This window comes from Lepus europaeus, chromosome 20 (assembly GCF_033115175.1).
Source record: "Lepus europaeus isolate LE1 chromosome 20, mLepTim1.pri, whole genome shotgun sequence".
NCBI lineage: Eukaryota > Metazoa > Chordata > Mammalia > Lagomorpha > Leporidae > Lepus > Lepus europaeus.
The window spans coordinates 5,041,528-5,062,206 of NC_084846.1; the positions used below are offsets into that span (position 1 = coordinate 5,041,528).

General features: G+C 68.8%; 4 protein-coding genes and 1 non-coding gene across 8 annotated transcripts in view; 3 read left to right on the plus strand and 2 right to left on the minus strand.

Moving 5' to 3' along the window:
- Positions 1 to 56: 56 nt before the first annotated feature.
- On the plus strand, positions 57 to 3,087 carry PPAN (peter pan homolog). 2 transcript variants are annotated; one of them, XM_062178951.1, is made up of 12 exons: positions 57 to 128; positions 228 to 398; positions 511 to 612; positions 795 to 845; positions 982 to 1,152; positions 1,464 to 1,540; positions 1,736 to 1,843; positions 1,920 to 2,043; positions 2,122 to 2,200; positions 2,333 to 2,462; positions 2,528 to 2,703; positions 2,779 to 3,087. In XM_062178951.1, exons 1-12 carry the CDS (start codon positions 111 to 113, stop codon positions 2,979 to 2,981), a joined length of 1,410 nt encoding a protein of 469 aa, XP_062034935.1. In that variant the 5' UTR covers positions 57 to 110; the 3' UTR covers positions 2,982 to 3,087. The 2 variants fall into 2 exon arrangements, with proteins under 2 accessions (XP_062034935.1, XP_062034937.1); XM_062178953.1 differs by having other exon boundaries at positions 795 to 836.
- LOC133750125 (small nucleolar RNA SNORD105) lies at positions 652 to 736 on the plus strand. The gene has a single exon (XR_009864646.1). It is a non-coding gene; the product is annotated as a small nucleolar RNA SNORD105 (small nucleolar RNA).
- A 781-nt stretch (positions 3,088 to 3,868) lies between the features above and the next one.
- On the plus strand, positions 3,869 to 5,209 carry P2RY11 (purinergic receptor P2Y11). Its single transcript, XM_062179429.1, has 2 exons — positions 3,869 to 4,046; positions 4,116 to 5,209. The coding sequence occupies exons 1-2, from the start codon at positions 3,869 to 3,871 to the stop codon at positions 5,207 to 5,209; spliced, it is 1,272 nt and encodes a 423-aa protein (XP_062035413.1).
- A 25-nt stretch (positions 5,210 to 5,234) lies between these two features.
- EIF3G (eukaryotic translation initiation factor 3 subunit G) lies at positions 5,235 to 8,344 on the minus strand. The gene is made up of 11 exons (XM_062178954.1): positions 8,260 to 8,344; positions 8,071 to 8,117; positions 7,674 to 7,757; positions 7,490 to 7,578; positions 7,306 to 7,365; positions 6,656 to 6,760; positions 6,374 to 6,563; positions 6,015 to 6,122; positions 5,793 to 5,929; positions 5,506 to 5,612; positions 5,235 to 5,344 (listed from the first exon to the last, which is right to left on the minus strand). The coding sequence occupies exons 1-11, from the start codon at positions 8,277 to 8,279 to the stop codon at positions 5,329 to 5,331; spliced, it is 963 nt and encodes a 320-aa protein (XP_062034938.1). The 5' UTR covers positions 8,280 to 8,344; the 3' UTR covers positions 5,235 to 5,328.
- A 1,946-nt stretch (positions 8,345 to 10,290) lies between these two features.
- Positions 10,291 to 20,679, minus strand: part of DNMT1 (DNA methyltransferase 1) — a 43,454-nt gene continuing 33,065 nt past the window's right edge. For all 3 annotated transcript variants that reach the window (XM_062179238.1, XM_062179240.1, XM_062179239.1), the window contains 16 exons: positions 19,649 to 19,764; positions 18,505 to 18,709; positions 18,287 to 18,423; positions 17,043 to 17,216; positions 15,747 to 15,968; positions 14,207 to 14,399; positions 13,833 to 13,917; positions 13,412 to 13,540; positions 13,035 to 13,317; positions 12,806 to 12,947; positions 12,491 to 12,657; positions 11,602 to 11,975; positions 11,342 to 11,508; positions 11,139 to 11,255; positions 10,818 to 10,908; positions 10,291 to 10,594 (listed from right to left, as the gene is read on the minus strand). In XM_062179238.1, coding sequence (XP_062035222.1) covers positions 10,557 to 10,594; positions 10,818 to 10,908; positions 11,139 to 11,255; positions 11,342 to 11,508; positions 11,602 to 11,975; positions 12,491 to 12,657; positions 12,806 to 12,947; positions 13,035 to 13,317; positions 13,412 to 13,540; positions 13,833 to 13,917; positions 14,207 to 14,399; positions 15,747 to 15,968; positions 17,043 to 17,216; positions 18,287 to 18,423; positions 18,505 to 18,709; positions 19,649 to 19,764 — 2,640 coding nt within the window. In that variant the 3' untranslated portion in view covers positions 10,291 to 10,556. The remainder of the gene's footprint in view (positions 10,595 to 10,817; positions 10,909 to 11,138; positions 11,256 to 11,341; positions 11,509 to 11,601; positions 11,976 to 12,490; positions 12,658 to 12,805; positions 12,948 to 13,034; positions 13,318 to 13,411; positions 13,541 to 13,832; positions 13,918 to 14,206; positions 14,400 to 15,746; positions 15,969 to 17,042; positions 17,217 to 18,286; positions 18,424 to 18,504; positions 18,710 to 19,648; positions 19,765 to 20,679) is intronic.

Below are 20,679 nucleotides of genomic sequence, written 5' to 3' on the forward strand. Positions count from 1 at the left end.
GGCCGCTGGGTGCGCCGGCCTGCCCGCTGACGTCACCGGCCCCGCGCCGGAAGTGAGGCCCCAGCGCCGGAAGCGGCCGGTAGAGGCGGCCTCGTGGACAGGACGGCGGCATGGGGCAGTCCGGGAGGGTAAAACGCGGCTGGCGGGGAGGCGGGGGGCGCGGGTGGGGGCCCCGCTGAGGCCGCGGCGCTCACCGTTCGCCCCTCGCTCCCCCCCACGCCCCGCAGTCCCGGCACCAGAAGCGCGCGCGCGCCCAGGCGCAGCTCCGCAACCTCGAGGCCTACGCCGCGCAGCCGCACTCGTTCGTGTTCGCGCGAGGCCGCGCGGGCCGCAGCGTCCGGCAGCTGAGCCTGGACGTGCGGCGGGTCATGGAGCCGCTCACCGCCAGCCGCCTGCAGGTGCGCATCGGCGCGCGGGGGCCCCCGGGGGCGGGGCGTGGGGCAGGGCCCCGCGCGGCTTCCCCACCACGGCCGTCTGTGTTCGTTCCCCTTGGCTGCCGGGAACGCGCAGGTTCGGAAGAAGAACTCGCTGAAGGACTGCGTGGCCGTGGCCGGGCCCCTGGGGGTCACCCACTTCCTGGTCCTGAGCAAGACGGACAGCGCCGTCTACTTGGTGAGTGGCCCCGGCCCGCCGCCCGCGCCCCGCACCCCGCGCCCGCCTCTGCTGATGAACCCCCGTGCCCTGAGCCACCCTGATGCTGGCTTCAAAGTAAACGCTCTGAAGAGGTGGGGCGGGGGTCCCCCTGCCCCGGCCCCCCGCGCCCCCACCCTCACGGGCGCCTTCCTGTCCTGCAGAAGCTGATGCGCCTGCCGGGGGGGCCCACCTTGACCTTCCAGGTCAGCAAGGTGAGTGGGGCGGGGGGCGCGGGGCCGGCTGGGGGCAGGAGGTGGCCACGGGGGTCCAGCGGCGAGGTGGGCGGGGCTCAGAGGCGGGAGGTGGGCGGGGCCGGCGGCGGGGTCACGCCCCCGTCTCCGCCCGCAGTACGCGCTGGTGCGGGACGTGGTCTCCTCGCTGCGCCGGCACCGCATGCACGAGCAGCAGTTCAGCCACCCGCCGCTCCTGGTGCTCAGCGGCTTCGGCCCCCAGGGCATGCACGTGAAGCTCACGGCCACCATGTTCCAGAACCTCCTCCCCTCGCTCAACGTGCACAAGGTGGGCGCGGCGGGGCCTGGGGCTCACTCCGCGCGGCTGGGGCGGGGCGGGGCCTGGGGCTCACTCCGCGCGGCGGGGGCGGGGCGGGGCCTGGGGCTCACTCCGCGCGGCTGGGGCGGGGCGGGGCCTGGGGCTCACTCCGCGCGGCTGGGGACAGGGGCGGGGCCTGGGGCTCACTCCGCGCGGCTGGGGACAGGGGCGGGGCGGGGCCCGCCTGGCTCGCCGGCCCCGGTGTCTGCCCGGTGGGAGGCGCCTGGGTGGCGGGGACCCGTTAGCCGGGCCGGCAGGCTCAGCGGCCGCCCCTCTCGCAGGTGAACCTGAACACCATCAAGCGCTGCCTGCTCATCAGCTACAACGCCGACTCGCAGGAGCTGGACTTCCGGCACTAGTGAGGGCCGGGCAGGGGGCGGGGCGGGGCGGGGCACCCGCCGTGCGCGTGATGACCGCACCGAGCCGAAGACTCTGTCTGTGACTTGCCAGTCTCAAAGTAAACGCGCTGACGCCCGGCGGGGCGGGCAGGGGCGGCGGCCCCCCCACCCCCACTGCCCCTCAACGCTCCCCCGCCCCCTCCGCCCCCCCGCAGCAGCATCAAGGTGGTGCCCGTGGGCGCCAGCCGGGGGATGAAGAAGCTGTTGCAGGAGAAGTTCCCCAACATGAGCCGCCTGCAGGACATCAGTGAGCTGCTGGCCACGTGAGCGGGCTGCGAGGGGTGGGCGGGAAGGCGGGGCCCCTTGGGGGGCTCCCCCGCTGAGCCCGTGTCCGCACAGGGGCGCAGGGCTGTCGGAGAGCGAGGCCGAGCCCGACGGCGAGCACAACATCACCGAGCTGCCCCAGGCTGTGGCCGGGCGCGGCAACATGCGGGCCCAGCAGAGCGCCGTGCGGCTCACGGAGGTGAGGCCGGGGGCGGCGGCGGCCTCCGGGCGGCCCCCAGCCCGGGCCGGGCGCTCACTCTCCCCTCTGCACCCCCAGATCGGCCCTCGGATGACGCTGCGGCTCATCAAGATCCAGGAGGGCGTGGGCGAGGGCAACGTGCTGTTCCACAGCTTCGGTGAGGCCGCGGGGTGCGCGCGCGTGGCTGGGGGGCGCCAGGGGGGTGCGCAGGTGCGGGGCTCCGCCGCCAGGGGGCCTGCAGGTGCCGGCCCGGCCGCCCAGCCAGCCCCGCTCTCCACTCGCCGCCCAGTGCACAAGTCCGAGGAGGAGCTGCAGGCCATCCTGGCGGCCAAGGAGGAGAGGCTGCGGCTCAAGGCGCAGAGGCAGGCCCGGCAGGCCCAGGACGTCCAGCGCAAGCGCGAGCAGCGGGAGGCCCACAGGTCAGTGGCCGCCGGGCGGGCCGGCTGCTCGGGCCCGGGCCGGGCTGACGGCGCCCCCTCTCCAGGAAGAAGAGCCTGAAGGGCATGAAGAGGACCCGGGCCGCGGCCGAGGGGGACAGTGACGCTGAGGACCCCGGCGCGCCCCCCGAGGCTGCGCAGGGCGCCGGCCGCAGGCAGGAGGAGGAGGAGGAGGACGATGCCGAGTACTTCCGCCAGGCCGTGGGCGAGGAACCTGACGCAGGTGAGTGCGGCCCGTGTGGCAGAGCTGGGCCCGGGGCCCCGGCTGCGCCCTGACACCGTCTCCCCCTCTCCACAGACCTGTTCCCCAGAGCCGCCCCACGGAGCCGGCCCCCGGGGCCCCCAGGCAAGAAGCGGCGGCGGACGGAGAAGCCAGCCCGGAGCCGGCGGCCGGACGGGGACCGGAGGCCTCCGAAGCACCAGGGCGGGCCACGGGGAGCCCAGGCCAAGCTGGGGCCCCGAGGGCGCAGCCGGGTGCGGCCGCCAAAGAAGGGGGCCTGAGCCCGGGCCGCCGAGCCGGACTGCCCCAGATTGGGGCCCGGGGGCTCCCAGCAGCCCTCGGTTTCCTTTCATAAAGGAGTCTGCACCCCAATAAACGACCTAAGCTGCTCCTGTGTGTCTGCCTCTGCCTTGCACCACCTCCCCCCCACCCCCGGCCTGCAGACGCCGCGCTCACGGCAGGCGCCGCGCAATGAGGAAGGAAGCTGTGGGCCGCGTGGGCCACCCGACTCGCTCTGCAGGCTCGCTCTGCAGGCTCGCTCTGCAGGCCGAGGTTGGAGCTGCCGGCGAGGGAGGGGCCGGCCCGCCGCCTCTGCCGGCCTCTGCCGCTGTGTGGGCCTGGGAGGGGCTCCACACCAGACGTGCGGGCCTGGAGGCTGCACATAGGCCATGGCAGGTGGCTCGGGTGAGGCAGGGAGCAGGGCCGGGTGGTGAGGGTCGCGACCCAGGGCCTGGTGCTGCAGCTCGGCCCAGGGGTGGAGCGCACACACGGGCACAGGCCTCCCAGCGTGGTCCAGTCACTGGGCTCAGGCTGGGTGGTGCTGGGCCCATTGCGCAGGTTGGGAAGCTGAGGCTTGGGGTGTGGGGGGGTGCATGAGAGGGGCCCAGGCCCTGTGGGCTGGGGTTGCTGGCCTCCTGGTCAGGTGGGGGTGCCAGAGTGTGTGAAGCGGGGGGTGTGTGGGGGGGGGCCTCCTTCATCGTAGGGAGGACTCCAGGGTGTGGGTTTGGGGCGGACCCGGGTGTGTGTGGGGTGGGTGAGGGAACCATAGGACCCGGGTGTGTGTGGATGGGTGGGGGCCGAGGGCACGTAGGCCAGTCCGAGGGCAGCTCGGGCAAAGCTCCTGGGCGGCCATGCTCCGGCGGCCACCAGGAAGCCGGCACAGGCGGAGATGAGTCAGAGCCTGCGCGAGGGCCACTGCCAGCCTCGGTGGGAGGCGCCCTCTGGTGGCTGCAGGGAGCCGGGGCCCTCGCAGAGGCGCTGGGTGGTGCTGGCCACTCCTGGGCTCCTGCTCCTCTGGAGCGGCCACTGCTGGCTTCCGTGTGGCCCTCAGGGCAGTGACCCCGGAGGTAAGGAGTGGGGGGAGCCAGGAGCCAGGCTCATGACGATGGGGCTCAGCTGGCCACACCTGCCCACAGGCACCAGGCTCTGCCCGGCCAACTTCTCCGCGGCCGCCGACCTCGTCCTCAGCGGCTTCCAGGAGGACTTCCTCTGGCCCGTGCTGGTGGCCGCGTTCCTGGTGGCTGTGGCCGGCAACGGCCTGGCCCTGCACCGCTTCCGGACCCGGGAGCCGCGGCCCTGGAACCCGGCCGTGGTCTTCTCGGCACAGCTGGCGGTGAGCGACCTGCTCTACGCCCTGACGCTGCCCCCGCTGGCCGCCTACCTGTACCCGCCCAAGAACTGGCGCTACGGCGCCGCGGCCTGCCTGCTGGAGCGCTTCGCCTTCACCTGCAACCTGCTGGGCAGCGTGGCCTTCATCACCTGCATCAGCCTCACGCGCTACCTGGGCGTCGTGCACCCCTTCTTCACCCGCGCCCGCCTGCGGCCCAGGCACGCCTGGGTGCTCAGCGCCGCCGGCTGGGCCCTGGCCGTGCTGCTGGCCGCGCCCACGCTCGCCTTCTCCCGGCTCAAGGGGCCGCCGGGCGCGCCCCGGTGCAGCAGGGCCCAGCCCGAGGCCTGCACCAAGTGCCTGGGCACGGCGGCCGACGAGCAGCTGGAGGCCTACAGAGCCTACAGCCTGGCGCTGGCGGCCCTGGGCGGTGGCCTGCCCCTGCTGCTCACCCTGCTGGCCTACGGCGCGCTGGCCAGGGCGGTGCTGGGCAGCCCCAGCATGGCGGGCGCCGAGAAGCGGCGCGTGCTGGCGCTGGTGGCCAGTGGCGTGGCCCTGTACGCCGGCTCCTACGTGCCCTACCACATCACCCGCGTGCTCAACGTGGACGCCCGGCGGCGCTGGCTCAGCCGCTGCCCGGACTTTGCCAACGCGACCCAGGCCGTGACAGCGCTGGAGCTGGGCCCTTACCTGGGCTTCCAGGTGATGCAGGCACTCACGCCCCTGGCTGTGTGCGTCCACCCCCTGCTCTACATGGCTGTGGCCCCCAGCCTGCGCTGCTGCCCCCGGCGCCCGAGCCCTGGCCCGGACGTGCCTCTCCAGGCCGCGACCACCCCTCGCACCCCCACGCCCAGCCCCCGGAGCTGTGCCCCTGAAGCGGCCGGGTCCGGCGAGCAGGGGTGACAGTGAGTCCACACACACACGAGGGAGCACTTCGAGCCTCTTTACTGCCCCGAGCCCCCTGACCCCCGGGCTGCCGCTCGTCACGAAGGGCGCAGGTGGCGGCCACGGCAGCAGCCAGCTTAGTTGGTGGACGGCCTGGGGAGAGAGAGAGGGAGGGGGGCTGATGTGGCTGGTGCCTTGGACCTTAGGGTGTCCCTGGGCTCCCCGTGGGACCTGCGCGCGAGGGGAGGGCCCTGCTGCAGGCCAATAAAGAGCTGTCGCTGCACACAGGCTTGGTGGCTGGGGCGGGGTCTTACTTGGCCCACTCGACGTTGAGGATGAGGTGGTCGTAGCCGAAGCCCGACACCCCGGCGATGGCGCGTGCGGCGTCCTCCCGGCGGTGGAAGCTGATGAAGGCAAAGCCCTGGCGAGGCAGAGCCAGGGTCACCGCCCAGGACACAGGTCCTCGCCCACCCGCCCACCTTGGACACCGCACACCCTCGCCCAGGCCCCGCCCACCACCCAGGGCGCATGCCCTCGCCCGGCCCTGCCCACCGTCTGGGACGCCCACCCTCGCCCAGCCCCACACCCGCTGCCCGCCCACCTTGGACTGGCCAGTGGTCTTGTCTTTGGCCAAGTAGATGCGGGAGATGGAGCCGAAGGGCCGGAAGAGCTCCTGCAGGTCCGTCTCGCGCGTGTCCTCCGACAGGTTGGTGACGCGGATGGTGGCGTTGTCGTCGGCTGTGTGGGCGCGGCAGCCGGCTGAGCAGGGCGGCCCCGCCCAGTGCCCAGCCCAGCCCCCCACGTGCCCAGGCGCCCGGCTCACCTCGGCGGTTGGGCTGCATGGACTCCCCGCGGCGGCTGGCGCCGTCGCGCAGACTCGGGGGCACGTACTTCCCCGTCTTGTTCTGGGCGGCCTGCACGGGCTCCAGCTCTGCAGGAGGAAGGCACCGCGTGTCAGGCCCGGCGGGCGGCCCCCAGGGCACGTCCCGGACGCTGGCACCATCTGCACGCGCTGCCAGCAACACAGGCACAGCGAGAACCCACGGGGCGCGTGCAGGCCCGCAGCACACGGGCAGGGCACTGCCAGGGCCACCGCGCACCCCACGCCCAAGTGTGCCCGACACAGAGGCGCGGGCTCCCAGCGGGAAGGGCCCGGAGGGGGGAGCGGGCTCCCGGGCCTACCTCCCGGCAGCTTCTCCTTCTCGCCCGTGGACAGCCCCAGCTGCTCGGCCAGCTCCTTCTGCATGGGCCCCAGCGTGTCCTTGTAGGGGCAGCGGGTGGTCCAGTGGTCGCCCTTGCAGATCCGGCAGGACACGATCTTCTGGCCCTTGAGCTTGTTCATCGGGTCCTCCTCCTCCTGGCAGTTCAGGTCCTGGGGGCGGCGGGGGCTCAGCGGGGAGGCGGGGGCTGGTGGCCCCGCGCTGCACCCCCCGCAGCCCCGCCCCCACCCGCGGCCCTGCCCACCTCTTTGCTGGTGATGAACGTCATGGAGACGTCATCGCTGACCGTGGTGGTGGCCACGTTGGGCCCCGGCGGGTCAAACTCCGAGTTCCCAAACTTCTTCCAGTTCTGGGCTCCGGGGGAGGGGGTCAGGTCGGGGGAGGGGGTCAGGTCAGGGCGGGGGAGTGGGGCAGGGGAGGGGAGGGGGTCAGGTCAGGGCAGGGGAGGGGAGGGGGTCAGGTCAGGGCAGGGGAGGGGAGGGGGGCAGGGCAGGGCAGGGGAGGGGGTCAGGGCAGGGCAGGGGCGGGCAACGGCCCACAGCCTGGGGCACCCACACCCCGACGGCAGCCACCCCGGAACAGTGGCGGCTGTGGCTCCGTGCGCCCGCGTAAGGCCCAGGCTGTGGGGGGCAGGCAGGCGTCCCTCCCTGGCGAAGCGCGCACCACCAAAGCTCCCGGCCTCCCTGGGTCTCTCCGGGTGCCAGGGGCTTGGCACGGGGTCCGCCGCCAGCCGGGGGCACAGCGGGGGAAGGCCCTCTAACCCCAGCCGCACCTGCACCCCCAGCTTCTCAAGGCCCCAAGAGACACACAGACACCGCAGCCTCCAAAGCTCAACTCCCCCCAGAACGGGGGTCCCCAGCTCCTGGGTCAGCCCTGCGGGGGCGGGGGTCTCACCTTCCTCCTCGCGACAGCCTTGGAGGCCTTCCGGGTCTCGATCCTGAAGGTGCGCACGATCTGCGGGTGCGAGGGCAGTGGGTGGGCCCCCTGCACCCCAAGCCCCCGCCCAGGGCCCCAGCATGCCCCGCCCCTAGCCCTCCCTGAACTTCCTGCACCCCAGCACGCCCCGCCCCCAGCCCACCTTGAACTTCTTGCCGTCCTCATCGATCTTGTACTCGGTCACCGTCTTGATGTTCCCGTTGATGACCTCCTTGGGGGGCGGCAGTGGGGCTGCGGAGGGGGGCGGGGAGGGGAGCTGAGCCCCGGGAGAGGCGGGCCAGGCGGGGGTGGGGGTGGCCAGGGCCGCGGCGGACGCGGTCACTCACCCCCGGGCAACAGCTCGGGCTCCGGGCTGGCGTCGCCGGTGGCCAGGGAGATGCCCTTGAGCAGCTCGCTGGTGACACATTTGTCTGCAGGAGGGGGCGGGCGGGGGTGAGCCCCGAGCAGCGGCCGGGGCACGGGGGGCCTTGGCGTGAGGGTGGGGCACGGGCCGTGGGACCACCCGGGCGCCACGCCTGGGCCCGGCTCCAGCCCCGAGCAGGACGGGGGGGTGGGGGTCAGTGGGCTGGCCCCGAGGAGGGTGGCGCGGGGCGGGGGGGAGCCCCAGGCCGGCGGGCCCTGAGCAGTGGCCAGGGCAGGGGCCCGAGACCACCGGGCGCCACGCCTGGCCCCGGCCCCGACGGGGCGGCAGTGCCCCGGGCCGGGGGCCGCGCGGGAACTCACCGTCCTCGCCCTCCTCCTCCACCTGGTCGGCCCAGCTGGGCTTCGAGCTGCGGGGACAAGCGTGCGGGGACAAAGTTGGGGCGGCGAGGCCGGACGGCCGCAGCCCCCCGCGCGACCCCGGCCCCCTGCGAGTCCCCCAGGACCCCCCCAAACTGCCTCCCGAGACTCGCTCCGCCACCCCGGACTCACTCAAAGTCTCCCGTCGGCATTGCGAAGTCTTCTCCACGCAGCCCGAGCCCGGGCCAGAGCGCGGAAGTGGGGGAGGAAAGAGACTTCCGGTTCAGCCGCCGCCGCCTAGAGCGACCCGGCCGAGGATGCTCACAGCGCCCCCGTGCGGACGGGCGTGGAGGCGCCGCCGTGTGCGCCGCCGCCCAAAGCGGGTAGAGGCGGCTAGGCACCTCCCAGGGTTGAGCGTAAAAGCAACACGGACGCCGGATCGAGTCCCGGCTACTCCATTTCGGATCCCGCTCTCTGCTAATGCACCAGGGAAAGCAGCGGAGGATGGCTAAAGGGCTCAGGCCCCTGCACCCACGCGGGAGACCCGGAAGAAGCCCCTGGATCCTGGCGTTGGGCTGGCCCACGACTGCTTGTTGTGAACATCTGGGGAGTGGACCAGCAGATGGAAGATCTAACTGCCTTTCGAATAAATCTTTCTTAAAAAGACTTATTTGATAGAGGGAGAATTTCAACAACCCGATTTTAAACGAGTTTTTATTTCAGAGGCACCCCAATGGGATCACCAATGGGATGTCCTATCCACTGTTTACACCCTAAAATGCCCACAGCAGCACGGCCGGGCCAGGCCGAAGCCAGGAGCCGAGCACTCCATCCAGGTCTCCCACGGGGGTGGTGGGAACCCAGTTCCTTGAGCCATCATCACCTCCTGCCTCCCAGGGTGCTGGGCAGTGGACGCAGGAGCTCCGATGTGGGGCCCCGGGGACAGCCACCAGGCTCAGTACCCGCTCCTGGAGTGGCCACGTCTGCTAACGTCCAGTTACGGACGAGCTGTGGAGGCACAGACAACGTAAGCTCTCTGTGTGGACACGGCAAGTGCTGGGCTGGCTGCTGGAGACCACAGCCCAGGGCAGACACAGCCCGGGCAGCAGGGAGCCGAGAGGCACGCCGCGGGGCTCCACTTCCGATCCGGCTCTGCTGTGCTCTGGGAGACCAGTGGAGGATGGCCCAAGTCCTTGGGCCCCTGCACCCACGTGGGAGCCCCAAAAGCGGCCCCTGGCTCCTGGCTTCGGATCGGCTCAGCTCCGGCCGTGACAGCCACTTAGGGCGTGAACCAGCGAATGGAAGACTCTTCTCTCCCCCTCCGTCAAGTAGACCACACTGGGGCGGGCAGCAGTTCAGCGCCGGCTCTGCCCCAGCTCCGCTTCCATCCCAGCTTCCTGTAACACCGCGGCCCCGGAGCCTCCCGTCCAGGCATCTCCCCTAAGGGGAGCAGCGCCGAGTGCGCACGGACGCTCAGGGCCCTGCGGTCAAGGGGCAGAAGTCACGGGTTTTGTAAACCTGGCGTTCCCCTGGGTGAGGCTGCCGCGCAAGCGCCACCACGTGGCCGCTTAGGGAAGTGCAGGTAGCGTTGGTCCACACAGCAGTGACCCCCGTCCCCAGGCCGCTGGGACTCAGGTTCAAGACCCGGCTCCTCCGCTTCCAAGCCAGTTTCCTGCTACTGCATCTGGAAAGCACGGCACGGCTCAGGCTCAGCGAGCAGCGTGGAGCTCCAGGCTCCTGGCTTCCGCCTGGCCCGGCCCTGGCTGCTGTGGGCATTTGGGGAGAGAACCAGCGGGTGGAGGACCTCTCTGCCTCTCCTGACAAGTAAAGGAAAGAATCCAAGAGGCCTGAGCCGGGCTGATGCTGCACAAAGTCCAGCTAACAAACTCGGGCAGGTGAGGGGTTTTGTTTGGGGGTGGGCGGGACGGGGGTCAGAGGGCAGCTCAGGGACAACCCTGTCTCTTGCTGCACTACCCACTGCTTCGGTCGTTAGGTCCTCAAGCTCACAGAATGGCTGCTGCATAACCAAGCCTCGCAGCCCACTCCAGACCCAAAGGGCTAACAAGGCCGTGGAGAAGCCACACCACTGAGTTCCACTTGATGTCACTGACCAAGACTGAGTCGCGAGGTGAGCCCCTTCCCCCAGATACAGACAGCAGGGATCTGGGTGCAGCACGAAGCCCCCACCCCCTGCGTCAGTCACGAGTCGGCACCCAGGGAGGTTTATAGGAGAGATTTATTTGAGGAAATATTACAACATATAAAAACTACATAAAGTCTTAATTTCCACCTGGACAGTGGTCATTTGATATAATGCGTAATAAAAAACTTTTAAAATCCGGAGCGCACGGAGAACTGCACGGAGCGCCTGCCGACGCCGGCAGCCGGGACGCACACCTCGCGACAGCCCCTCGGCGGCCGGGGCCACGCACAGCGCACGGCCCGGACTGGGCACGCGGCTCGAGGACGGCGCGAGCTGGCGGGCGGGGCTAGTCCTGGGCGGCCTGGTCCTCCTGCTTCACCTTGGCTGAAGGGGGAGGGGGGGAGCGAAGTCAGGCGGGGAGCACGGCCCACGTGTGGCCCAGCGCGCCCTGCGGGAAGCTTCTGGAACCAGGCACCTGGGGCAGCACCCGGGGCAGGAGCACCCAGTAGGCAGCCCGGCTGCACACCTACTGCGTGCCAGGGCTCCCGGCAGGGGGAGGGGCAGGCGGCCCACCCGAGTCCCAGAGCACACGGAGGGGGCTGCCTACCTGAGGCGCTCTCGCGCGCTCTGGCCAGCATACACAGCTTGATCTCCAAGCCGATGGCCTTGGCCAGGGGAGGCGGCACGGCGTTGCCCACCTGCGGGAGCGGAGCAGGGCGACACCTGACGGCACAGCCGGGTCGCCGGCCGCCGGGGCAGGCCCAGGGCTCTTCCTGCCCGACGGCCCCATCCCCACGTGTCACTAGCACACAGGGGCCTCCAGCCCGAGGCTCGGGGAGAAGGTGCCGAGCCCGCCGAGACGCGCTACCCCCCCTCCCCGCCGTCCCCGGGGCAGTGGGCGCACGCGGCCGGAGCACGCGCCACCCACCTGCCGGTGCTTGTCCAGGATGTTGCCGAAGAGCCGGTAGGTGTCGGGGAAGCCCTGGGAGCGGGCGCACTCCCGCACGCTCACCACGCGGTGCTGCTCGGGGTGCAGCACGCGGCCCTGCGGGGAGAGGACGGGGGGGGGGCGCTGTGCAGAGGCCCGGGCCGACCGCGCCCCGCCCCACCCCCGCGCAGGCGCAGACCCACCTGCTTGCCCATGGGCTCGGGGTTGGTGACGGTGGTGCTGAAGAAGCCGTCCCACTCGAGCCGCCCGTAGAGGCCGGCCCAGTGGTTGTGCCTGTTGCCCGTGTGGGGCAGGCACCAGGGGATGAGGGTGTTGAACTGCCTGGCCATGGGGTCGCACGCCTTGCCCGCTGCAAGAGAGGGGCGCGGCTGCTGCGGTCAGGGGACGGCCGCCGGCGGCGGGACCCCCTCCCCCCAGCTCCGTGCTCCCGCCGCGAGCCCACCTTCCACGCAGGAGCAGACCCCGCGGAGGGCGCCCGAGATGCTGCGGCCGTTCTTGCGGTCGTGGTGGGTGTAGCGCAGCTTCTTGGCCAGGGTGCCGTCCGACAGGCGCACCTCGATGTTGGGCAGGTCCCGCCAGTCGGAGCCGGGGGCCAGCGGGATGTGGCGCATGCGGGCGGCCACCAGCGCGCTCATGTCCTTGCAGATGTGGTCCCTGAGGATGGGCTGGTACTGCGCGCCCCGCAGCTGCCGCTGGAACCAGGACTGCGGCTCCCCGTTGTAGGAGATCTCGGGCGCCGAGGCGCCGTTCCGGATCTCAGGCAGGTCGGACATGGTGTCCCGCACGGTGATGGTTCGGAACGGCCCGGAGCTCAACCTGCGGCAGAGGGCGCGTCGGCGCCTCTGGGGATGCTCGCCGCCCCGCCCCCCTTCCGGTGGCCATGGCCCACTCGGAGGCCAAGGCCCTGAGGCCGCGTGGGCGGCCTTGTGTGGACTCCCTCTGGCTCTGCCGGGCCTGCAGCCGGACATGTGGCCACGCCCTGTCCAGGAACGAACTCCCGACATGCAGGGGCTGTGGCAGCGAGGGCCCTGCCGGCAGCACCCGCACCCACATGATACGGCTCCCTCTACGCCTGGGAACGCAGGGGGAGACGGCCCAAGTGCTCGGGCCCCTGCGCCCCCGGGGGAGACCCGGATGGAGCTCCAGGCTCCTGGCTTTGGACTGGCACAGCCCTGGCAGTTGCGGCCATCTGGGGAGTGAACCAGTAGGGGAGAATTCTGTGTCACACTTCTAAAGGCTTGAGAGGCAGAGTTAAACAAAAACAACCAGACGACACAGGGTCAGGCCCCGAGACTGGGGGAGACGGAGGGCCCCAGGGGCGGATCCCCCACCTGGTGATGTTGCTGACGAACTTCTTGTCATCCACCACGACGCTCAGCTGGCAGGCCCGGGGCGCAAACACGTGCAGCGGCTCGGGGAACAGGGGCAGCTTCTCGCCGGGCGCCGCGGCCAGGATGATGGCCCGCCTGCGCGTCTGCGCCACGCCGTACTGACCGGCCTAGGGGTCGGCCACGCGGTCAGCCGGGCCCAGGCCGGGAGGGGCCGGCAGGGGCGAGGCTCACGGAGAATCAACCCCCAGCTGACCAGCGAGTGCCGGCCGAGGAAGGGGCCCGCCCACCCCTCCGTGCCCACCCCTCCGTGCCCACCTGCAGCACGCCGAAGGTGCACTGGTAGCCCATGCGGACCAGGCAGCGCAGGGTGAGCTTCAGGACCATGGAGCGCTTGAAGGACACGAAGTTGCGCACGTTCTCCAGCAGGAAGAAGCGCGGCCGGTAGTAGTCGCAGTAGCTGCGGGGCGGGGCACCGGGCGGTCACTCCCGGCCCGGGCTGCTGGCCCGCCCCCTGCCCCCCACCCCGGGGCTGCCCCCCGCCCACCTGAGGAAGGAGACCACCAGGGAGTTCTTGAACTTGGAGTAGGTGCGCGAGTTGAAGCGGTTCATGCCGCTGAAGCCCTGGCACGGTGGCCCGCCGCACAGCATCTCCACGTCGCCCTTCTGCGGCAGCCGCTGGCCCAGGGAGTTGGTCTTCTCGCCGGCCATGACCAGCTTCAGCAGCACGTTGCAGTCCTCCGTGAACACCGTGGAGCCGGGGTTGTTGAGCCGGAACGCCTGGGCCGCCGGCTCCCACATCTCGATGGCCCACAGCGTCTCCGAGATGCCTGGCGGGGTTAAGGAGACCAACACGCGCCCTGAGCCTGGAGCCTCGGGCCTCGGCGGGAGCTCAGCCCGGGGCGGGGCGGTGGGGGGACTCACCCGCCTGATGGAAGCCCTCCGACAGCCCCCCGCAGCCCGAGAAGACGTCCAGCGTCCGTAGCTTGGGCAGCTTGATGTCCAGCTCCGGCTCGCTCGGCTCACTCGTCGGGGACCTGGTCTTGCTTTTCCCTGCAGGAGACGCCGTGGGTTAGACCGAGAGTGGGGGCCTTCCCCCCCAGCTTCTCTCCCAGGAGGGCCTCAGCGGGGCCGGGCGCCCCCCCTCCACGCCTCTCCCAGGAGGGCCTCAGCGGGGCCGGGCGCCCCCCCTCCACGCCTCTCCCAGGAGGGTCTCAGCAGGGCCGGGTGCTCCCAAGGCCTCTTATCCCAGGAGGGCCTCGGCGCCCCCGGGCACCCCCCACGCCTCTCCCTCTCTCCCAGGAGGGCCTCGGCGCCCCCAGGCACCACCCCCCCAAGCACTCACCTTTCCCTTTGCCCTTGCCCTTGTTCCCAGGGCTGCGGGCATGATTCGGGGGGTCCTCGAAGCTCTTGCTCTTGGCATTGTAGGCCTGCAAGGGAGGGAGGCCTACGGTCTGGGAGGGAAACGCACGGGGCCCCTCCCTGCCGCCGCCCACAGAGGGCGCTCGTTCCACACGCGGCCACTCGCTCTGGCCCAGGGTCTCAGCGCGCTAGGCAGAAGTTACAGCTTTCCCAATTTTTTTAAAGCCAGAAACGTTAGACCCCAGAACACTGTGGATGCCGACGCAGGCCGACCGTGTCCTAGGGGCACCGGAGCCCCACTGCCCAGGCCCACTCCGCGGCCGTGGCCGCCCTCCCTGCGGGCGGCAGGGGCAGCACCTCGAGGAAGTAGAAGCGGTCAGGGCCGCCGTCCGAGTAGTCCTGCAGGCACTCGGGCAGGTCCTCCCCGTACTCCACGGTGCAGCGGCCCTGCACGGCCTTGAAGTCCACCACGGCCTCCTCGTTGCTCCAGTACAGCAGGTTGATGTCTGCGTGGTAGCTCGCGGGCGTGGACCTGTGCGTGTTCTCTGGCCTGCGGGCGGGAGGAGGAGAGGCCGCGTTGGGAGCAGCCACAGCCCGAGCGGCCCGGGTTCGAGAGGCCGGGACCGCGGCTATTTCAGACTGGTTCTGGGATACCTGTGTGTGCGGGGCGAGCCGTCTCGGGGCTGACAGCCCAGGCTAGAGGCGAAGCCACGCACACCTCGCACACGCAGCCAGAACAAACCTGCGCCTGGCTGCGACCCGCGACTGAGGTTGAGGGTGCAGTTCTCTACTTGCCCTGCAGGTGGCACAGGAGGTTTGCTTTGGGGCCGGCACGGGAGCAGCAGGTGAAGTCCGGGCTCCCGCGTCTGGGATCAAGGCCCGCCTCTACTTCTGACCCAGTTTCCTGCTAGCACAGCCTGGGAGGCAGCGATCTCACCGAGTCCCCGCCCTGCACCCACGCAGGAGACCCGGATGGAGCTCCAGGCCCTGGCCGTTGGAGCCATGCAGGGAGTGTGAACCAGTGGATGGAAGTTCTCTCCTTCCCCGCTCTGCCCCTGTCACTCTTTCAAGGGAGGTTTCAGGTTCTGAAGCATTTCAGTTTTGGATGAGGGATGTTCAGCCTGTCAACACTGTCACATTCCCGGGGTGCTCTGAGCCCCCTCCCCCAGTCAGTCAGCTCCATCACTGATCCTGGCAGACAGGAACGGGATGGGAATCCCAGCCCAGAACACGGCCCACGGTTCCATGTTCCTTGCCACCCCAGCCCAGCCCAGTCCTGCAGAGCAGGCCTGGCTTGGGACCGCGGTGCCCACCTGCTCCCTTGTGTACCAGGCACATGGGGCCCTTGTTCCCTCCCACCACATCTGGGGACCACAAGGACTTTGAGTCCGCAGTACCCGTCAACCAAGAGCTGGCACGAGGGAACCCCGTTCTGTGTGGGTTCACTTCCTGTTAGCTCCTCATCACCACTAGCTAGGAGGGTCCCCAACAAGGGCTGGGTGAAGCCAAGAGCTTGGGCAAGACAGAGGAGCCCCAGATCCAGGAAGGAGGGGTCAGCATTGGGACCCGGGCAGGGAGGCGGCGGAGCCCGCACAGGTCTATGGGACTTGGACGGTTTGGGGTGGCAGGGGAAGGCGCAGGCAGAGCCTAGTACTCATGTCCCTGCCTGGGTCACTCAGGCATTTACACTGAAGGGCTCCTGCAGATGTAAGGCCTAAGGGCCTAGAAGCCAGGGCTGTAAGACGCACCCCCAGGAGTGCGCAGGAACACGGCCACCTCGGCCCGACTCTAGAACGCGGCAGGGTGGCGGGGCCCGAGGCGCCGTCTGTGTGGGTGCACCTGTGCACGCCACCATCCCCCCCCCCCCCCCCGCAGATCCTTCCGCGGCCCCGCCGACCTGTAGAACTTGTTGACCCGGATCTTGATGTCGGTCTCGTTGGGCCGGCCGTTGCTCTTCTTGGCACAGAAGATCTCCTTTATGCGGCCGATGCGGTAGGGCTCGGGCGCGTCCAGGTTGCTGCCCTTGATGTAGTCCGAGTACTTCCGGTAGTGTTCCGGGTACAGGTCCTCGTCCACGGGCTCCTTCCGCGGCCGCTTCACGGGACTGGACAGCTTGATGCTGCGGGGAAGCGGGCGGGGGGGCCCCCAAGATGGCTGCTCCCGCGAGTCGGACCCAACAACCTCCACCCTCTCATAAGCAGCTTATCAACGACCTCAACACTGCCCCGTGCAGGAAGACGGCTCCGCGTCAGGTTGCTTCCAGGGTGGTGGCCAGCTCTCTGCCTCCCAGCCACACTGCACGGCTGGCTCTGGACACCGAGCATGAGAAGTGACGTGGGCGTGCCCGGCCTGCTCTCGCCACGGGCCGAGGCCACTGCTCCCGAGGTCAGGTCTTTTGAGGGGCATAAGCAGACCAAGCCCTCCCGCTGAGCCGCAGTGGGCGCTACTCTCAAGCCAAGAGAAATTCTGGGGTCTTCAGTTACTGTGACTTGTGGGTGTCACCATGGCGTGTCCAGGGCACTGGATGTGACACAAGAGGAGCCACAGGGCAGGGGACAAGGTGTCTGGGGGACCCAAGTTTGGTCCGAGTGCTGTGGGCAAGCCAGCTGCCTAGCACGCTTCCAGGACGCCAGCTGCCCCCCCTGGCCACCAGACTCCCCAGCAGGCGCTCCAGGCCAAGGACAACGGGGCCAGAGGGGACATGGTCTGGAAGGGCCCCACTTGCCCTTTCAACAGAAATGCAACCGAGCCCAGGGAACGGGTTCCCACCGGGACTCCAGGGAAGCGCAATTCCAGGTCTGGAAACGAAACCGAGCTCGGCAAACGTGGGCTGCGAGTCTCAGCACTCGCTGGGTGAGACTGCAGAATGGCTCGAGCGACAGCGATCTGCTGCTGCGACCGACCCCAGAGAGCCTCAGCCCTGACGGGCAGCGGGCCCGACCCAGAAAGCACCCCATCCCACGTTCCACCGGGCACCGCATCAGGCACCTCACCTCTCCCTTTGCACCGCCGAGCGCCCCCTGCTGTCGAACTGGGAGGCCCCACCCTCAGCCCCCTGGCTGCTCAGAGGCAGGCGGGGAGGGGCCCCATCGACCCCTGCGCCCTCTGGATTCACAGCTGCGCTCTACCGCAGAGCTAGGCAGAGCTAGGCAGAGCCAGCTCAGACACTGCTGGGAGGGGCCGGGGCACTCACTTGAACGTGAAGGCCTCAGGGGGCAGGTACACGCCGTCGCCCACACGGTACAGGACGCCGTTCTTGGTGGCGGAGCTGTAGAGCACCCGGGTGTCCAGGTCTTCGAGCTGCTCCAGGACCCTGGGGATTTCTTTCTGCCGCATTTCGGCCAGGCGGGCACAGCTGGCGCAGAACCTGCGGGAGGGGACAGGGAGTGACCCCGGCGGCAGAGACCAGCGCTCCGCACTTCGTGTTCACTCGTGGAAGGCCCTTGCTTGGACCAAGCCCACAGAGGGCACACAGCACAAGAAAATGACAATGACAGGTCTATGGGGAGCCAGCAAGAGCGGGGTCCCAACACAGGGTCCCAACACGGGGTCCCAACACGGGGTCCCACTAGGAGCAAGAAGGCGAAGAGTGGCTCCAGGAGGGACCCGAGTCCAGGCACTCTGATGTGGGACGCCGGTGTCCCAAGCAGCGGCTTCATGGTGGCACCGAGGCCGCGCTTCACGGAGCGCTCTGAGCACATCTAAGGCAGGCTGAGCGAGGACCATCAGCAGGTTTTCCCCTGAGCATACTTTCAGCCTACGAGGGGTTTCTGGGGAAGCCGCAGGTGCACCTCACTGCACTGCTCTGGAGGTGCTGGCCTGGCCTCCTCCCAACAAGTGAGAGGCAGAGGTCGGCAACAGGCACGGGGGCTAACCAACAAGGGCATCAACAAGGGGTCTGGTTGGAAGAACACGAGGGCAGAGAAGGGACTGGCACTGGCGCAGCGGGTAAAGCTGCTATCTACAGTGCCGGCATCCCGCCGGTTCTAGTCTCGGCTGCTCCACTTCTGATCCAGCTCTCTGCTGTGGCCTGGGAAAGCAGAAGATGGCCCAAGTGCTTGGGCCCCTGCACTGCATGGGAGACCCAGATGGAGCTCCTAGCTCCTGATCGGCTCAGCTCCGGCCATTGCTGCCATCTGGGGATAGAAGACCTTTCTCTGCCTCTGCCTTTCAAATAGATCTTTAACAATTTGCAAAGTTCAGAGGGCAGAGGTGGTCTCGGTCCCAGAGGACGGCGACACCAGGCGCGGCTGCACAAGGGACACGTCCTGAAGGGTGGCGCCTTCCTTACAGCTTGCAGGGGTCTGCCCGTACTTCAGGGGGTTCCCATGGGGTCCAGCTGCTCTGGGGAGGGGGCGGCTGTGCGCCTGCGTGCAGACCCACCCGCACGAAGCACCTGGAAGGCTCCCAGGGCCGGGCCCTCACGCTTGTACTCACTTGTACTTGTTGTCCTCCGTGGGCTGGGTCTTGGGGGGAGACTCGAACCTCGCGTAGTCCTGGTCGTACCACAGCTGGTAGAAGTAGGTCTTGCCGTCGTCATCCCCTGCCAGCATGGACTCGGGGTCCATGCCTCCCTGCGGGGACAAGAGCCGCGTCAGCCGGCCACAGCCGTGCGAAGCGCGGGTGGGCAGGGGCGCGGGGCGGGGGGTGCTCACCTCCATGGCCCAGTTCTCCGAGGGCGCCTTGTAGACCACCTTCACCTTGCTGTGGATGTACGACAGCTGCATGTCCTCACACTCGTCCACCAGGAACAGCTCCCGGGGGTCCGACGTGGCCCCCAGGACCGTGTCGGTGCCGGCGCAGAACCAGTGGGCGTGGAACATCTGCCCGTTGCTGCTGTCCTCCCACAGGGCTGTCACTCTGCAGGCGGACACGGGACCGGGGAAGAGAGCTGGCACCTTGGCCGGCGGACAGGGGCCTGAGCCCTCCTTGGGGCGTTGGGGGGGGGTGCTCGTACGATGCTCCTTCAGTCATGGAGGAGGTTCGAAGATGACCTCGCTTTGTGCAAGAAACTGACAGCCATGCATCGCTTTTCATTCTCTACAGGTTTTTGAGGACTCCCTGTATATGTGAATTTCAAAGTTCTTGCTGGGGCCAGTGCTGTGGTGCAGTGGGTTAATGCCCTGGCCTGAAGCGCCAGTTCGAGACCCAGCTGCTCCGCTTCCGATCCAGCTCTCTGCTATGGCCTGGGAAAGCAGAAGATGGCCCAAGTGCTTGGGCCCCTGCACCGTGTGAGAGACCCGGAAGAAGCTTCTGCTTCCTGGCTTCGGATCAGCGCAGCTCCAGCCGTTGTGGCCATTTGGGGAGTGAACCAACAGACGAAAGACCTGTCTCTGCCTCTCCTCTCTGTGTAACTGACTTTCAAATCAATAAATCAGAAGATTCTTGCACCGGCATCAACCTTGAAGATTTTTATTATTTGAGAGACAGATGAGAGCTCCCTCTGCTGGTTCACTCCTTGAATGCCCACACGGCCGGGGCTGGAGCCAGGAACTCAATCCGGGTCTCACACACATGGGTGCCAGGGGTCCAAGCAGTTGAGCCATCACCTGCTGCCTCCCAGGGTGTGCATTAGCAGGAAACTGAACTCAGGAGCCGGAGCCAGGGATCGAACCCGGGTCCCCGGACGTGGGATGTAAGGCCTCTTGACTACTTGGCTAGAGGCCTGCGGTAGACTTCTCTTTCAGCTCCGTTTCGAGTCTTTGAAGCATGCCGTGAACACTTCGGCTTTGTTCTGGCCAGAAGGGACCCCGCCTCACTCATGAGGAAGCGCCCCGAGGTCAAGGGGGACACACGAACCTGGCCAAGTACAGGGGCTTGGAGGAGTCATCCGGGATCACAGAGACGCAGTCCCCCACCTCCAGGGTCTCCGCGTCGATGCACACCTTCTCGTAGTAACTCTTCTTCCCGTCGACCTGTAAACCAGGTGGCGTTCCAGGGGAGGGCACTGTGACGGCCCTGCCAGGCTGCCCCGAGGGACCCCGCCACTGTCGAGAAAACTAGACTCATCTAGTCCCTTCGGAAGTCAGCCCAGGCGGCGCCCCCACCCCGGCTCTGCACGCCAGCGCCAGCAGCCACCTGGGCTCCAGTATTCGGTTTTTACAGCACCACACCCCGCCCGTCACCGAGGTCCACGGCCACCTTCGGACCCAACTCCTCCTGCCCGCCAGCCCCCTCGCCCCACCTGCTCCAGTCACACACGAGGAGAGCTGGTGGCCACTACAAGGCCATTCTTCCCCAGCTCTTCCTCTGCTGGCTCCCATGAGCCTCCTGGGTCTCAACTCCAAGGTCACCTCGCGGCCCAGCCCCTGGCAGCTGCACCCCAGCCCCCACCCCCACGGCACTCCCACCGCCTGGCAGCACCCATCTGTCCTCCCGCAGGGGCTTGCCACATCTGGGGCCTAGAACAGCAAGGGCTGGGCCCCCATCCTGACCACACCTGTAGTTTGTGGACATCAGTAAGAATGATGGGACACCTGTTCACCCGAGCTTTGGTAAAGGCATTGGCCCTCTGGCTGATGGCCACCAGCACCATAGGCTAGGCTCCCAGCACCTGAACACCCATTCCCTCTAGATGGGGCTGTGACGGCGCTCAAAGGCTAAACTGCCCAACGCCCCACCATGTAGGTCAAAGGCCTCTCCCTGTAAACAGTCACATGAGAGGCGGAGGGGCCAGCACTGTGGTACGCTAGGTTAAGCCACTACCTAGGACACTGGCATCCCATCTGAGGGCCAGTTCCAGTCCTGGCTGCTCTACTTCCGATCCAGCTCCCTGCTAATGCAGCTGGGAAAGCAACAGAAGATGGCCCGAGTCCTTGGGCCCCTGCACC